Below are 18,111 nucleotides of genomic sequence, written 5' to 3'. Positions count from 1 at the left end.
CAAGCTCGCTTTCAGAGAGCTGCGGTGGCGAACCAGAGAAAGTGGGGATGCTTAATGGATCCGTGAGCACGTCCAACAGTGCCATCAAATTGAATTTCCTTCTGCTCCTCACTGCCTGAGGGGATCTTTCTACAAATTCTGTTTTGATTGGGGTACCACCAAGGGGAAGAAAAATATCACCATTGGCCTTTTCCTGCTAGTACCAGTTTGTATTCTTCAAACTTTATCTTTCTCTGGAGATTTATCCGTTTCTTTACTCCCAACGAGCTATCTCAAATTGCTCTTTAAGTCCCCAAAGAGAAATTCTTGGAAAGCCCCAAAGAAAAGCAACAGAGGCAAAAATTATTCTCCAAATCAGTTTATACGTTTCATCAAAACCAACTCCTTGAAATATATCTAAACATAAAATAGACAAGGCTACATCTATTATGTACATAAAATCTTTCTTCTGAATACAAAAGCTTTAGCATTTAATATATTTTTAAGAATGAAAATCTATACATTTCCATGTCCTATTCAAATAAATAATCTTACGTATCAGCATTGCTTTCCCCGAAAGAAATATGTTCAGAGCTTTGGGGTACATCTGATATCTGGATCACAAATTTTTGTCCATCTTCCAGGGTCACCAGGGCCTCCTGTCCCAGAGGAAGGCTGAGTTTGACCGTGCTCTCGGTGGCTCTGTCTTCCAATGACACCTGGATAAGCTGCAAGGGAGGAACGTTGAAAAGGAAAAGAGAAAAAGAGCACGTTGTACTATTCCCTGTTGCAGGACCTACCACATGAACTCTGCTCGTTCTTCTAATTCTTCAGTTCTGAGCTGACATCGTTGGTTCGAGTTCCTACAAAAACCCCCCTCCACCATCCATCAAACAGACCAGTAGATAAGGAGGGAAAATCTATGAACACAGTCACTGGTTGAACTGACACTTGACTGAGTAGGAATAACTTTGAGAGATTCGCAGATTCTGATGTCAGCTTAAGCGCCAGGTCTGAGGTAAGGCATCTGACTTGTCTAAGCAAGTCTTCCTACCAGAGAAACACGGATAACATGCCATTCTTCCCTTAGCTCCCAGGGTACTCGGGAGATTGGCAAATCCTTGGACACGATTACTTTCAAACTGATAGAGATCTATTTTCTGGGTCTGATTTCATCAAAAAACTCCCCACAAGCTAATAGGTTTTGACAAAGATGTGCACAAGGTAACCTCAAATGCAAGAATAACTAAAGTACGTTTCTCACCCTTTCTCTCTAAATTCGACTCAATGAAAACATGTTTTTCTTCTCTCAAAAAAACTGTCTTCACCTTTACCCTAAAGTTGAAGAGTCAGTCAGTTTTTAATCATCTTGCTATACTTTAATCCTTGAGTACACGGCCTAAAGTGAAAACTGCGCAGCATAATTTTTAAAAGCATATTCTTTCACATCAGTATAATTTTTTACTTAATTCTTCAACACGCCTTGGCGTCTTCCTATTTGAGTGTTGCTAGAGGGCAGGAGAGCTACAGATGGAGACAACTCCGAATGCCGACCTCAGTGGTTACGGTAGGTGCAGGGCGGCGCGAAATTGTTCAGAGGAGGCTGACACAGGTGTGCAGCTGAATGGGGCGGTAACTGGGGGCAGAGGAATGCAGACGGGCCACAGAGGGGCTGGCTTTTTGTTGATGATGCGCACAAATGCTCAATAATGAATTCGAGGGGAATTAGATGCGCGTCACCTTCGGTGCTGGGCTGTTGAAGCCATTATAGCTAATTCAGCAGGCACGCGCGAGCAGAGGCAGGTTAATTAATCTCCAAGGCATATTACCTTGGATTATCTGATATTCTTCTGCTTGTATTGCTTTGTTATGTAGTCCAATTAAGTATTTAATATCTTCTCTACTGTTTCCACCAATGAAACACAGGTCAAGCCCCGTTACAATGAACTTCAGAGTTGGCAGGGGCTCGTGTGGAGAATTTACAGGAAAGCGCTCAGATTAGGAGGTTTTGTGGGAGAAATAACGATGCTGACTGGTGGCTATGGGTACTTACTATGTTCTAAGAATTTTACAACAATTAACTTATTTAAACCGCATAACAATGCTATGAAATTGGAGATTATTATTCCCCTTTTGTAGATAAGGAAACTGAGGAACAGATAAATCCAGCAACTTGCCCAAGGTTCTCAGCTAAGAAGTGGGAGGTGTGGAATCTGAACCCAGGAACTCATGTGCCAGAACTGCCCATTTATTTCCCCAAGTCATCAGAGTGGAAGGTATTTTTAATTTACTCCCCACTCGCCACTTTTGGAATTAAAGCACATGGCAGTACCCTCTGGGAGAGACAGGGTGCTGGGAAAGGACAGTCTTGGAAGGAGGTCTAGGAGGTTTGAATCCCTGCTCTGCCAAGGGTGACCTTGGGAACATTACTCAACCCCTCATCAGCCTCAGTTATTCCCTCTGTGAAACGGGGGCAACGAGAACACCATCTCACTGGGTTGCTGAAATGACGCATTTAAATGCCCAGCACAGGGAGCCCGTCAGTGTCTGCTCTCCACCTGCTTCCAACGGTGGCTGAAGAGGCAGAAGTTTACTCCTGGTTAACTTGGTGACCAAGGGGCATGTCCACTTGTCCACAGTCCTAGCTCTCGCCCCACCAGAGAGCGGAGAGATCTGCACACCTGGAGCTGAGCTGAGCGTCCAGCACAGATGCTTGTCCTGTTAGGGCTCCACGGCGTGCTCCAGACTGTGCTCAGGTGAGCTCCCCACGGGACAGCCCTTGCAGGGCCCTGTTGTCAGGATGGGGTATTCTCTCCAGAGGGTCAGGGAGCAGGGACAGATACTCTCCTGGGCACAGCCTGGCCAACCAGTCCTTTTTTCAGATCTGACTGGGCCTTCGGCCCTGAGGCCATCAGCCCTGAAACACCAGCTTGTGAATGGTGCCTGCGCTGCCCCAGCTGCTCCTCTTCTAAGGTGTCCCAGTTCCCCCACCCTTGCCCCATTGGGCCCCTGATTTGGGGCCAGTATTTCACTATTTCATGCCTCATTGGCCAGGTTCTCTGTGCTCTGGAGAACTTGGAATGAGGGTTTGTTCGAGAAGGAAAGGTCCCCGGAAAGTTCTGGTAATTTTGAGGATTGTAGGCCATGAACAGTTCAGGCTGTGACTCATTCCCATGGGCAGGACCACTATGAACACAAGGCGAGAGCAATGCCCCTGCTTTTAATGGTCCCCTGCTAAGCACAGCTCCTCATCTACTCAATAGGGGGACTCGTGGGTACAAAAGAAATACTGCGCTTACATAGTGGCTAGACTTCCGAACATGCATATACAAGTTCTAGGAATTGGTACTAAGACAATTGTTGTCAAGATTTTTTTTAAGCCAGCCCACTTCCCCCCGTCTGCATCACCAAGGAGTTTCAGTTCCTTCCTGCATCAGTCTCACTCCTCTTCCCGGCGTTCAAGGCCCCATCTCTGACCTCTTGTGTCCTGCTTCCCTCGGCGGGGCACAGACCACCCTCCTCTGATCTAGTGTTGCAGGAGATAAATGGACTTGAGATCAAGCAGCCCAGGGCTCTAGTCTCTGTTCCACTATTTACTTGCTGTGTGACTTAGTGCAAGTCACATAGCTTCTCTGAGCCTCAGTTTCCTTATCCATGGCATGAAAATGATGAGAACGGGTACTCTGCAGGATTGTATGGTTTCAAGATAATGTATATAAAGGCTATATAGTAGTGTGATAGATAAATAGCAATTCCTATTTTTATATCTTTCAAGATGTACCCCGATTCTATCTTGTAAAAATCCTTTTTATTCAGACTATTCAACGTTTCTTTTTTGAATGCCAGAGGCATTTTCTGTGCATACCACTCCATTTAGTGGCTTGTGGTGATCTATGTTCAGTGAGTCTAACCGTGCCAGGTAAGCTCTGGGAAGGCCAGACCCAGGCCATCCAAATATTCCCCATCTCTAACCATGCCAGGCATATGTCAGTGCACCACAAACCTGAGCCAATCAGCAGTCAACAGATAAGCTACTATCATCACTTCTGGAAAAATCACCTAGAGCAAAGATGAATCCAGAATCCTGTATCACTGTTTGGACCATGTGATCTCTATGGGCTTCCCAACCACCTGGTAGTTCTTATTGCCCTTGAAAAGCTGTGCAGACGGAAGCTGGGGGCCCCGTGTCTGTACCTTATTGCCCGTGGCAGTGTCGACCAGGAAGCCCAGGACACTGAGAGCCACACTGCTCACACCCACGGGACATTGGCTCTGGCTCACGTGTTTCAGCGACACCCAGGGTGGATCCACACTTGGACTTTCATAGTCTTGAGTTGGTAAAGAATCTGGAGGGTGGACAATTGCCTCGTCTGGCTGGACGAGAGACTGGTCATCTGGGAGCATTTCCTTAAAGTTTCCCACGTTGTCCTCCTCTTCCTCTTCTATGCACGACTGGAGAATATGGATCACATATTCCAGAAGCAGCAAATGAAACAGATGCCAGGAGCCTACATTTAAATAACAACCAGAAAGGAATAATTAGATAGATAGACAGATGGACAAACAGATCACTGCGAAGCGAACAACTTTTCTGGGGCTTTTAACTCCTGTGTATGAGAGCCGCACTTCTCCAGCTGCTCCTGGGGCGTCCTGGGCAGGGCCCATCACCATGCGGCGTTCCAGACCCAGAGAGCCCTGTCCAGAGGCGGCTTCTGGACAGAAAGCACAGAGAGCGAAATAGCCAGAGCCAGGAAAGGGAACTTAGAACTCATCTAGTGTGAGATGGGAGAAAGCAAACCCTACAGAAAAATGGGTGCCTCGCAGAGCTGGAGCGTGTGCCCTCAGCCTCCCGGGGTTGGCAGGCAGAGAGTAAGGGAGAGGCTGGGAGGAGACGCGGAGGCCAAGTGCGGACAGCCTTTCCCCTGTCACGGTCTGTGCCGCTGCATCTCCTGGGGAGGGAGGTGGGGCAGGGAGGCTGGCTGGTGCTCAGCACTCAGAGACTTTCTCTCACGTGGGCATGCAAGGACTGTCACTAGGGAGATTGTGCATGGGAGACAGAAGGGCACGTGACTCAGCTGGACACTCCTGGCCTATTTAACCTTGTGAAACCATGGTTCACGTCAACAGGAAAAAGTGCTGGTATGAATACTCTGACTTCGTATGGAGGTCCAAAGAGGGTAGAGGCAGAGGGATTGGGGACGTCGGGGTGGGCAGCAACCACTACAGGGCTGGATTTCTTTCTGCAATTGCACATGAACTCTGCTCTATCACTTTGCTCTGGAAGAGCAGTGGCATAAAGCAGAGCCATTTTGGACTTCATGAAAGGGAGGGCCTCATTAGAAATGGGTGTTGCCTATACCTAGCTTACAGCAGCAACCTCAAAAGAGCTCCAGAGTATTTGCAAAACTGATCTAGAATAGAGCTTGTCTTCTCTTCCATCTTCTGCCTACCTGCTGTGAGGGTGTCTGGCAGCCCTCTGGAGCAGGGAATACTCACACTCATTAGCGTGTAAGCTCAGAGGGGTGGAGACTGTCTGTCTGTCCACTGCTGTATGCCCAATGCCCAGGAAGGTGCCTGAGACTACGTAGGGACACGGTAAAGATCTGTTGAAATGAACGATCCCTTCCATGGGGCTGAGGGCTCAGTGGTGAACTGTCCTTTCTATACTCTCCTACACTGCATCTGTGGCACAGACGTGACAGATGGGACCCTGTCCCACAGAGAAGGACCACCTATCTGACCAGAACGTTTGCAAAATGGATACTACCTCACTTTCCACCACCTGCATACCATGGTGACTTTCTCAATTGTTGCTCCTGACAGGTAAGCATGGGAGCCCCACAGAACCCATTTTTTGTCCATCTCAGTTGTCTCTCTCGGTGCTATTCTCAAAATGTCGCAATGCACACAATCCACAAACAGACGCGTTGGAGGCTTCCTACACATCTGACAATGACGGAACGGGAAAGTGAAGCACGGTCCAACTGTTTGATGGGTTATCATGTTGCCATTAAAAAAATATTATTATGGGGGCCAGCCTGGTGGCTTATGGTTAAGTTCACATGTTCCTCTTTGGTGGCCCATGGTTTGTGCGTTCGGATTCCAGGTGTGGACCTACACACTGCTCCTCAAGCTATACCGTGGTGGTGACCCACATACAAAATAGAGTAAGATTGGCACAGATGTTAGCTCAGGGACAATCTTCCTCACCAAAAAAAAAAAAAAAGAAAAAAGTAAAGAGAAAGATGATTGTGGTTTTCTGTGTCTGTGTTATATTTTACATAAAAAGGTTAAAAGAAGCTGACTAGATTCTACATAGAAATATGGAAAATCCTTAAGCTATGATAACATTTTTTTAAGGTAGAATGCAAAATGTTTTGTATTCTCTGACTCACCGAAACTGTCTCTGTGGCAGAGGGTCATGGCTTTGCTCACAGCGGTGAGAAGAAAATTCCATCTTAGCTGGAAGCTGGCGGCCAGTTCGATAAACTCCTCTTTGCTTCTGCTTGGCTATTACATTTTTGTGAAAAAAAAAATGCCGAGGTTCATGACAAAATCAAGAACAGCACGTTTACAAATGCACGCATTTGTGAGCAGGGACATTTTCAAGTGGCCAAAGAGAAGAGGAAGGGGAAATGACGGAGGCAGTGGCACGTGAGCCTATTTCCCATCTTGCTCCGTCTCCTGGGGAGGTGATTCCAGAGCAGAACCCTTTGAAGCTGATGGAGAGAAGGAAGGAGGCGGGAAACTGGCCTACCTCTTTTTATGATCCCACACAATTTTAAAAAGGAGGTTGCTTGTGAAGCGCGGCAGAGAAACCCTGCAGGGGAGCCCTCCTGACGGCCCCCGGCAGCCGCTATCGAGAGGGTCAGCGGCTGTTCTACACTTGCCAAGTAGGATATTGTGAAAAAGTGGGACAGAATCCCATAATAATGACAAGTGGTGGTGCTGATTTCGAAAAGCTCAAAGCTGGCCACTGTGCCACGCAAATTATCTGAGGACCACAAGGTCCTGCCTGTCTGTCCAGCGGAGCTGAGGTCATCTGACAGCCTGAGTGGCACTAAACTGGGTACTGGTGAGATGCCTTTGCATGCAGACTAAGAAACCATCCATCTAGATTGAGCATAGCTTTGGACCACACTTAAATGAATTACAAACCAATGGAGTCTCATGAATTTCACATGCACATGTTGGAATGAATGGCCCTGAAGCCCCTCCTAAGTCTCGTCATATCCCTTTGGACCACCCACCAGCTCAACCGCAAGTCTCTGAGGAAGAGATGGAGAGACTAGCTAGACGAGGAAATGCCCTTTCTCACCTTTGCTTCTCTGCCCTTCTGCTCCCATCGAAAGCCCTCCGGGTACCAAAGGGTCGCCCTGGGCTTTGGGTGCGTGTGAACTCCCCTCAGTCGCAGAATCCTCCCCCCACGACTTGTGACCTCCTGGGCTGGTGTTTCTGACCACCTGAAAGGGCACTCTCAGGAGGAACCCTGGTGTTCGCCAAACACAGGGACACTTTCTCAAAGCATCGCGAGAAGTAGGTCTGGGCCATCAGCGCTCTCTGCACGAATGTTCAGATGTGAACCATACACAGTACTGAGCATTCCTCCGCTGCCCCCAGTGTGGCACTTCAGCTTCCTACATTTAGAAATTACTCTGGGCCTGAACCACACAAGGACCAGGAGAACAAAACCCATGACACGGATGAACATTGCCCTGTGCGAGCCAGTGTGATGCCAGGTGCCGGCAGCTGGAGCCATTAGTCATCTCGGACAAGCCCGAGGGTTTACATTTTAACCGTCTGAGTGTTTTATTGACAATGGTCTGTTTTTTAATCAGCCAAGCTGTTTTACAAAAACAAGCCCTTCAAAGGCATGCAGTTCCGTTTTTCTAACATGCCTCATTTGTGAAGGCTGAAGACATGATGATGGAGACCTGGGAAGCACGTAGCGTTAACGTGGTCTAAAACGTGGGATGCGCCTGCCGGGCTGCTCACGGCAGGGTTGGTATCAGTGGTCTCACTGGGCTCATCTTGGTCAGTTAGAGGCTGAGCGAGTGTCCACAAAAAAGAACAGAGGATTGAAAGCTTCTATCAGTGACGACCTATCAGATGAATTAACGTCTCCGCAATGCAGCTCTAAGCACGTTCCACTGTTATCAATAAGCTTTGCCGAAGACCAACGAGGAGGAATAAAAACCATACAGAATCCGAAACGATTATTTCCAAGAAGGAAAGAATGGAACCAGACACCTGCCAAGGGTTGGAACTAGCTTCCAAGCTCCTTCCTGAGGAGTTTTCTGGTTCCTCTCTATGAGGTTCACGACCCCAATGCTCCCTCCGGTCTTTGTGGACTCGGTTGTTATTTCTGCCCTTTCTTGACTGTGAGGACAGGCATACGGACAAGGCCAGGTGAGGAGGAAGCAGGAGAGAAAGAAATGTGACCGGAGGCTTAAAGGAGAGCGCCCCAAGTTGCGTTCTGGGATCAGCCCTCCAAGTCTTTGCTCTCCACTCCAGAGATGTCTGTTTCTTCTTCCCTAAATAGGTCCTCCATTTTCCCATATGCTCACTCTGCTCATGCCATTCTCTCTCGTGAACACTGTCTCCCTTTCTCAGCTTATTTTAATCCTATCCACCCAGTTTAAGTCCTACCTTCCTCATCAAGGCCTTTCCTAATGGTCTCAGCCTTCAGAGGACGGTGCCTCAAGGGTGGGAGGTGCTGGGCTGCCTTGCTTTGGTCTAAGTTTTAATGCATGGCTTTCCACCCATCCATGCACTGTGGGCCCACTGGGGCAAGGGTGCTGTGGCTGTCTCTGATAGCACTCTCAGCCTGTGAAGCGTGAGAGCTGATGCAGAAGATGATGACAATCAAGCCAAGGACCATACTGAGGTAACTCCCAAGTGATATGTTGACCGGAAGGACCAAATTCACCCACATCCAAAACCAATTCATTTTTTGATTTTGCGAAATCAAGCCTGACTCTTTACTGGGACATTTCTGCAAATACCCAGGCAACCCCTGTTCCCTGCACACAGTCAAGGCTCCTCCTATCCAATCTCTCTTTATGCACGCACACGCTCACCTGTGCCCACCTGCACACATGCTTATCCATGCTCACGCACAGTCACCTGCATATACATGCTCACTTGCACACACACACTCTCCTGAGCACGTGCTCACCCATGCACATGTTCGCCCACCCACAAACGCACATCTGCATGATGCACCAGCCTCTGATTCCTGCCTTGCTACAGGAGTGACACACCACTTCCCTGTCATTAACACCCCCACCAGCCTTGACACATTTCTGGCCAAGAGAACTCTTTTTCATTGCTCCAGGTCATGTACACTTGGTGCTATAATATAGCTCAAATGATCAACACCCATTTCTTCCCTTTAAAAAAAATCACGGTTTTGTACCTGGAAGACAATTGCTTGGAGATTTGAAGACACACAATTCAGGAATACATTGAGGTCTGTTGACGTCCCCAGCAAAGAAATCAAACTGCTTAAACCTATAAAAACACGCACACACACAAAGATTGGGAGCACCGTAGCAGAATTTTTCTGTAGGTATTTGTATGCTAGGTGCCCTAGGGGTGACATCTGAACAGCAGTTCAAAGGAATTCCCTGCGGCCTGGCGCTCATTTTGAACACAAAGGATGCATTCTACGGCTGGATTTGTCACCCCTGTGGTCATCTAGTGCAGAGTCATAGGGGCTGGCCTCTTAGGAACCACCTTTGCCACTTGTTGAAACGGGAAGAGATATTTTGAAATAATAACTGCACCTTGTAATTACACTGAACCTGGCCTCAGATGAGCTCAACACACAATGCAGACGTGACCTCACCCGTCCTTGCCGTTTTCACAAAAGAGGTGGTTTATTAATGTCCTTTAGCCGATGGTGAACATCAAAGCCGCTGAGGGAGGCCGAGCGCCTTGCCTGGTGTTATAGACTCAGTGTGTACAGACCTGGGGGGTGGAGCCCGGGCATGTGTGCCCGAGGGCCGTGGGGCCTCCACCTCCACAGACAGCACAGAGAGGAAGAGACCAGCTTTTGGCCGCTTCCCTCTCTGAGTGCCGCCACGTACCAAGCAGAGTTTAGAAAACTGAGGTGCCGTGGCCCTGGCCGAGCCTGGTCAGCGTGCATCTGGAGGATCTTCCAGGTACCCCTCAAGCATTTGCCTGCCAGTGTCAGCAGTGGCTACCACATGCAGTCTCCCTGCTGGCCTGTGCCCTCTTGGAAGGGCACACAAGGATGCTAACAGGAGTACAGGAGCCCTGGGCAGGCTGGAGCGGCCTGGCAGACCCCTAGGAGAGCCTCATGCCATCCGGGATTTCCCTGGGCTTGGGCTAGGGGCATGAGCGGGCTTGGGCAGCATCTGAGATTTCTAGGGGAGCCAGTGGCCTGGGAGGGGCAAGAATCTGCAAGGTGGAGAGCTAACTCAATCCAATTCAGACAGGATAGAAGAGACACTGTTGAACGTGCATGTACAAGATGGATGCAGAAGTTTTTTTCCAAAGGAGACACGCCAGGCTGATCTCCAGAAAGAAACGTTGTCAGGCAGCAACCACACTCATCTGTTCATTCATTCACTCAACAAACATGTATTAGCACTCACAGCCCCGCAGACACTTGGGTAGGCCTTGGAAAAGCATTCCCTGGGGCATTCCTCGCCCCGCAGGAAGAGATGTGTGAGCAGATAAATTATAATATCAAAGAGTAAATTACCTTCTACCTCTATTAAGAAATTTGTAAATTAGTGATGGCCATGCCAGCCCCAAATCTATCCCAAACACTAGGGTAAAGCAAGCGGCAGAAGGAAGATTACATTTCATCTCCGTGTTCTTCTCCAGCTCGTCCACGCAGCTCAGGTTACTCGGCAGGGCTTTCTTAGAAATATCCGGAAGGCCTTGACTAATGATGGCACGTACGTCCGACTTCAGGATGTGGACCCTCTGGTTATTTTTCAACACCGTTCTCATAGTCTAAAGATAACGCGGAAGTATAATCTTTAGTTAAATCTTGTCATTTTACTTTTGCCTAATCCTCCCTCTCTGAATTACCAAGACTTCTTTGTCGTTGAGGAGAAAGAAAAGCGGATTTGAGTATTACCCAGTAAAATGGACTCCTAAGTGACATTAACATGTTCGAATTTCATGCGTTGTAAAACTGCCTCTCCGAAAATCAGCATTTTGAGCGCTTCTGCTCACAGGCAGACATCTGGGGCTCTTGGGCACTACAGCTCTTCCTCTCCCTGTCTCTCATTCTCTGTGCCCCACTCAGCGAGCCTCAACTACGCTCGAGAGGAAAGCAGTGGGTGACCCAGCTCTGCAGAGAAAGCGTGGCTCTGAGGAAGCCACAGTGCTGGCCGGTTCTGGAGAGTGGCTGCGGGGATTCAGAAGATGTCTCTGTCCTTTCCTCTTGGGAGCCCTGGGCAACGAATTTAGCCTCTGGGAGCTGATTTCCTCAGCTGTCCAATGGGGCCAATTCAATGCCTTCCATTTTCGGAGTTCATAGGATGAGCAGTGGTCGTCCTCACACCAGCCCTAGGACTAGGTGCTACGCCACCTCCATTTTCCAGAGGAGGAGGCTGAGGACTCTTGGCAGTCAGTGAACTTTCCCAAGTGACAATAAGTGTGAAGACACAATTCAGAGCAAGGGCCAGCTCTAGACCCCGAGCCTACTACTTGAGTTGGGTTGTGTGAGGGTCTTGCTGCAGGGCATCACTGGCTGACCCAGCCAGGAATGGGAAAGCACTGGGGAACCAGACGCGCCATGAGCGCATACGCTAGAAACTGCCTCGGGAGCTCGGAGTCTAGGGAGAGGTCTGTGCCGGGAGGGTGAGATGCGGAAATGGAAGTCTGGCTGAGGCTCCCTGGGCTGGGACTGATTTGAGCAGAGGTCACAGCTCCATCCCGATCTGGTGACTCCTTGGTGGCCCACGTGCCAGCCTTATGGAACCTTTTTTTCAGCCCCTCTCTACCTTCCTCTAACACTGACGGTACATGGTCGGTCCCCCCAGGAGTGAGAATGTCAGAGCTGGGGAATCTGGAGGCCCCGACACATGGAGTTCACAGGGCCACAAACAGGGTGAGGGGTTTGTCTGCCTGTCTGTCCCCGGCTCTGTTATGATTCCCCTTCACCTCCAACACTGGCTGGGCCAGGTGGGCACCTCGTGGGGCCTCCCTCTGGTACCATACAACGTTGACCTGCTCGCCCTGCTTTCTGTCCTTCCCGGGGCCAGCCCTGGGGGTTGGAACCTTTCCTAGGAGGAAGGAAGGGATGGGCTTCTAGCTGAGAGCCTCAGGCCTACCAGGCCTTCCCAGCCAGTGGCCAGCAAGGTTGTCATGTCTGCCCTCTGCCCTCCCGGGGCTGGACACGGCCTCCCTGCCAGGGGAGCTGCCGCCTGCTCTGAGGGGACACTTGCAGCCTTCGTGCTTCAGTGCGAGACCTGCTGTGTTCCTGCCTGTCTGGCCGGCTGAAACCTACCTTTGCCATGTTGGAAAGGTATGTCTTTCTTCTCAGTCTTTTGACAAACACGGTAACTTCTGTTGAGAGCAATACACATGGCCGTTATTGGTACTATAACCTCAAGTTCTACGAATGGAGCAGGGAGGGGGAGGCGCATACAGAAGGCGCTCACATTTGCCTAGGAAGGCGCAGCTTCCACACTGCCCTCCACAGTGAGGCCTCCGCGCATACTGGTCTTTCCACTGCCCACTGGCCCTCTCACAAATGGTGAGGAGGTTCTGGGGCCACTTGGCTAAAATCCACCCCACCAGCCAGAAAGATCATGTAATCCCAGGATCGGACACGCCTGCTCAAAGGAGTTTAGGGGTGTGCCCAGGAACCCTGAGTCCCCCCACCTTTCTCCTTTCTACAGTGCTCTCCTCTGAAACACTCAGTGGCAAAGGAAGGATGCAAAGAGGAAGCATAAAGAGGCGAGGTGCTCTCATTTGTGCATTTGACAAATAGTCACAGGACACACTCAGGTAGCGTTCGCTCCAGCAGTGTCGGCTGGGTGTCTGCAGAGTTGAATAGAGGAGGACACCCACCACCCCCAGGGGCCCACCCTCGGAGGATGGGTCACTGATATGCAAACGACTTCCCAACTGCAGGTGAGTGCTCCCTGGCAAGGTGAGAGCACAGGGAAGAAGAAGGTGAGGGGTTCAGGGGAGCGAGAGGCCTGCCTGGGAGGAGGCGTCAGGGACAGCTTCACTTAGAAGATGACCTTCAATCTGGGCTTTAACGCGTAAGTAGGAGTTAGTCTGGGGGATGGGGGTGGGGGAGGCAGTCTAGGCACAGACAGCAGCAGGAATAAGGGCCTTTCTGGGGGGACAACTAGTCTTGTCTTGGTGGGAGAGCAGTGGGGGTCCCTCAAGGGATGGAGCCAGGGATGGGGCCAGAGGCCAAGCAGCGGACGACTTTGCATGGTGAGTAAAGGGGACAGACCCTGGGCATCAAGGCCACGGAAGCTTGTTAACTGATCAAATCACTGTTTTAGAATGATCACTGGGTGTGGAAGGAGAGCATGACTGAGGCAGTTGAGGCAAGATGATCAACTAGGAAGCCACTGAAGTAGCCCAGAGGAGGGAAAGAGGGAGACGGAGGGCTTAGTTCGGACAGGTGTGGAAGTGGCCACGGAAAACCGGAGCGCGTCTTCTTCTGCCCCTTTCAAGGACCCCCTTTCACAGCAAGTCGCAGACTCCCTTTCTCTCTGCAGCACGGCCTCCCTGCCGCCTTCCTGACTGGCAGCCACACAGGCCTGTGGGCCCAGTGTGGCCATGTGAAAATTTCCAAGTGGCTCAAACTGGGATCAAATTCCCAGCGTGAGGCTACACAGAGCACAAAGAGGCAGAAGGCTATTGCCCTAGTCAGCCGGCCTTGAGTGAGCAAGGAGCCGGAACTGCGGGCTGCCCTGGGAAGCTGGTTTCAGAAGGAGGGAGCCCGGTGCGGTGGAAGGCACGCCAGCTTAGCCCTCGCCTTTACGACAGTCAGCACATCTTTCCTACATCTCTAACCCCCTGGACCTCCCAAACGTCCATGCCATTATTCAAAAGGGGGAATAGGTAAAAGGGTATGGATGGACCAGCATGAGAATCCATCCTCAGCACTAAAGAAAAAGCCAGAAGATCTGAGGAGGTCAGGCCTGTGGACTGTAGTTTAGTGCATGAGGGGAAAAAGAGGGACACAACAGATGGGACGTCGCACCCCAGTCTGAAAGCGAGAGACTTCATCCACTCTCCCAGAATTCCTTTCCTCCTTTCATAGAAACCTACCTTTGCGCTTGGAGATCTGTAGGAGGGCTGGAAAACCTTCCAAAGCATTAAGTAGCCACAGCTTAAACTTCTTACTAAATAACCGGACAGATTTCAGGTACTGAATAGAGACATCTTCCAAAAAGTCATGAAGGAGAATGTCCTCAATTCCCTACAACGAAAGTGTCAAGACACCGTGACCGCCAGCCAGTGCAGGCGTCCGTTAGTTACCAGTGGCCAAGGGTCACGGGTGCCACAAACTCAGAGAGAGGAGGTCCAAGGGGGCAGGCGCCACACAGCCCTCACCACTGCTCACTGGGCAGGACATCAGGCTGGTGAGGCAGCAATTTGAATTTTTTCAAAAATTTTAAAATAGCAATAACTGATTCAAAATTTTAAAAAACACTATACTGTGTTTTTTGGCCAGTGATAGGTGGGTCAAAACAAAATATTTAAGGGCTGAACCCAGCCTCTGGTTTTCAACCTTTGTGCTAAAAACTTAGAAGCACTGCATTGTTTCCTAAAAAATAATAAAATAAAAGGTAAGGGTTCATGATCAGTTTAAAGAGAACACATTTTCGCCACAGACACTGTAGTGAAAATATAACTGACCCCCAAACCACAGTAATCACTCTAGAGCAAGAGATTAAAAAAACTCCAAAACCAAAAAGCCCTGGCATTATGTATGTTCCAAAGCAATTATTCCAATCACTCATTTAAAAAAGTCTTCTGTTGAAATCACCAGAGGAGGAACTTTGACTCAATTCCGGGTTCACCCGTCACTGGAAACCTAGCTCGCCACGTGCTTTGGCTTTTTCTTTAGATGAGGTCACTCAGACTCTCACTGAATTCAAAAAGAAAAGCTAAGTTTTAGGGAAAGATTAAAAAGGATCGTGGGCCAGAGGAGACGGCAGAGAGGGAGGGCTGCAGTAAGCCCAGCATTTGGATTTGGTATCAATTTCTGGAAAGGGTGCAAGCCAGCAACTCAAACGGATGTCTTCCTACCTTGTACAGCTGTACGTCGTAGGATTTAAAGAGCTGGCACATGTCAGGCAATGACATCAGCATGACTGTGTCTTGCTGCAGAGATTTCCAGAAGGAAGTAAGCAAGTCCTCCACCTGATGTAAGGAATAGAACATATCTCTGAAAACTCATTTTGCGCCTGGTGAGACTAATCCCCCATACAGACTTAATCAGCCTCAAATGATAATGGGGTGAATTTCATTCCAATTAACGTAAAGCTTGGCCTATCAGCTTTTCCAAGCTGTATTTTAGAAGTGGTCTTCCCAGCAGCACATCAGGGAGCGCCTTCCAGTTGGATGGGATAACATGGAACCCAATTTTCATGAGGAACTTTTGAGGAAGGAAGGCTATTTCTGACCACAAGGGGGCTCCTGCTGATTAGAATAGAGTGGGAATCAGGCCACAGGGGCACAGACCATAGTTTAGAATAAGTGTTCACCGACTGATTGACCTCCTCAATTATTTCTCAGCTCAGAAAGAGGTGTAACTATGGAATCAAGGATGCTTCCTCCTTGACATCAAGTTAGAATTCACCTAAGGATTGTGCAAGCAGAAGGGGACCAGTGTGGTTCCTCAGAGGTGGACAACGTTTGTATGTGAACAAAATGGCAGCTTCCTTCCTTTTCTCTATTTTTCCCCAGGTGAACTTTTCAGGTTCCATTATGGAGCCAGGTGGCCAATCAGAGTAGTCAGCTAATAGGATTCTTGCTTTTTGGGGTTTCTGCGTGCTCAAATGTTCTGAGACATCGCAGCTCTGAAACCAGCACCCGCCAATGACTCCAGGCAGGGAGCTAGTCCCCTGTGCAGGCTGTCAAGGGAGTTAGGGCCAACTCTTGAATTACCTGGTGATGGGCCCTGATTTGAAATCCTGTGATGGGGGCAGGAATTCTAGAGAAGACGTCTCCAGAGAGACTCATGAGCATTTAACAGAAAACACAACAGTGGGCTGAGCAGGATTTAGTAATCCTGTTACTCTCAGCTAGGTAACTTTTGAGCTTGGCCTTTTGAAGCTGGTGGGTCTGAATGGAACATCACCCACGGGCTCATCTCTGCTAACTCCATCACCACCATGTCCAAAGTCATCAAACCCTGTTGGTCTGCTTCAGAAATATCTCTCTAATTTGTCCTTTTTTCTCTTTGATGTCATTGTCACTGCTCCAGATCTGACCCTCATCATTTCTCACCTTGACTATGACAAAACCTCCTCACCACTCTCTCTGCTCCGAGATGGTGATCTTATGCCACTGCAACCCAGTGTCTTCTCAATAAATTGGAATTCTTTGCAGGGTATATGAGGCCCTTTCTAGGGCCAGCCTACTTCCCTACCTCCCCTCCAGCTTCTCTCCTGTGGAGATGATAAAATCTAGCCATAGTGATGTTTTTGTCACGTCATGCCTGTGGATATCTTGTGACCATTGCCTGCATCACTGATTCTCCTTGGAATCTCTTTCCTACTCCATTTTGTGTGTCGAACCTCTGCTTTTCTAGTAGAGGCAGCAGCAACATGGCTTCCTCTTGGGAGCACTCTCCAGCTGTCTCTGTTCCTCTTCTTCCTGGCACCCAGAACAGTCTTAATCATTCCGCTAGTCTACAACTTGCCACATTGTATCATATCGATTGGGTTTATATTGTTCCTTTCAGTACCAGACTTTACGCTTCTCAAGCCCTATGGAGAATACCTTCCTAGTTCCAGAAATGGTGCTCGTCACAGGGTAAGAATTAAGTTAATATTTGATGAGTGAATGAAGGAAGGAAGGACTATATCATATATCCAACGTGTGTGGATATTTACAACATTGGATTAATAGGACCAGGGCCATTCTGCAGACATCCTGGTCTCTCCCTCACTGTACTGCTCTCTACTGAGGAAGTACTAATCGTGCTCCTGCTGAATGAATATCACCAACCAAAGCTGAAGTGCTTAGAACACTGAAGCATCAGAAAGCCTTTTGTTTAAGTGTGCATTTGTTTCCCTGGATTTCCATTTTCTATTGCAAAAGATAAAATTCAAAATGGGCAAAATATTTATTCACGTTTTCCGCAGCCAGTTCTAGAATAAAATCCACTCATTACAATATCGATGTCGGATCACCCTGCTTCAAAATCTTGCTCCTTTTGAAGTTAGCATCTATCAATAAAATGGCCCTTCAGCACTATTGAAAATTCCCGAGTGAATAATATTACCAATAATTTATTCAAAATCAGCTGGAATTAGATTCTAAAGGAAGAGCTGAGTTTATATTTAAAGTGTAATGTTATCTAGATTAGCACCTTGGAAAATTTCCAAATGATTAAGCCGAATGAAAATATCACCTTCAAGAACACACTAACTATCAAACAGCTGCCTTCTAAGCACTTGAGGGCAATGAATTATCACCAGACATCCCTGGAGGGGTCTTTTCAAGTAAAGTGGTTAACAACGAATCATAAATGCTTGTATTTTTATAGACAAAACCCTACCCTCTCAAGTTCTTGGTTCCTCACGTTTTGTAAAATGTCTTGACAATAGTTGCAATATTCATCAGCAAGAAAGGCCATCTAGGAAGGATAAGGAAAATCGTTTTAGTTTGCAGGCCACTTCCAGAATGAACTCATCCTCAAAGACATTTCTGAAGCCCTTAGAAACTGCTCATGTTACAATTCCGATATGCCCGTAGCTAAGCGCTTCCCTGGGACCACACTTTTTATTTATGTGGAATAAGGCATACCTTACTGGCCTGAAACTGATGTAGCTTCAATTTTGATGTTAAAACATATATTTCCAGGGTCTGTACCACTCTCTATAAAGGTCACCAATCTTTGACATCTTCCCCGCTAAACCCCAATTTTCCCCCTCCATATTCCCC

The 18,111-nt window shown here is 48.5% G+C and overlaps 1 protein-coding gene across 1 annotated transcript in view; it reads right to left on the bottom strand.

The window, feature by feature from the left end:
• Positions 1–342: 342 nt before the first annotated feature.
• Positions 343–18,111, bottom strand: part of RFX8 (regulatory factor X8) — a 57,106-nt gene continuing 39,337 nt past the window's right edge. The window contains exons 7-15 of the mRNA XM_070573462.1: positions 17,726–17,803; positions 15,247–15,360; positions 14,263–14,413; positions 12,473–12,531; positions 10,812–10,968; positions 9,398–9,492; positions 6,375–6,489; positions 4,174–4,487; positions 343–707 (exon numbers count right to left, since the gene is read on the bottom strand). Of these exons, the coding sequence (XP_070429563.1) occupies positions 531–707; positions 4,174–4,487; positions 6,375–6,489; positions 9,398–9,492; positions 10,812–10,968; positions 12,473–12,531; positions 14,263–14,413; positions 15,247–15,360; positions 17,726–17,803 (1,260 nt within the window). The 3' untranslated portion in view covers positions 343–530. The remainder of the gene's footprint in view (positions 708–4,173; positions 4,488–6,374; positions 6,490–9,397; positions 9,493–10,811; positions 10,969–12,472; positions 12,532–14,262; positions 14,414–15,246; positions 15,361–17,725; positions 17,804–18,111) is intronic.

Source organism: Equus przewalskii, chromosome 14 (genome assembly GCF_037783145.1).
Source record: "Equus przewalskii isolate Varuska chromosome 14, EquPr2, whole genome shotgun sequence".
Taxonomy (NCBI): domain Eukaryota; kingdom Metazoa; phylum Chordata; class Mammalia; order Perissodactyla; family Equidae; genus Equus; species Equus przewalskii.
Note: the sequence above shows the minus strand (reverse complement) of the source record. Positions and strands in the feature narration are given on the sequence as shown.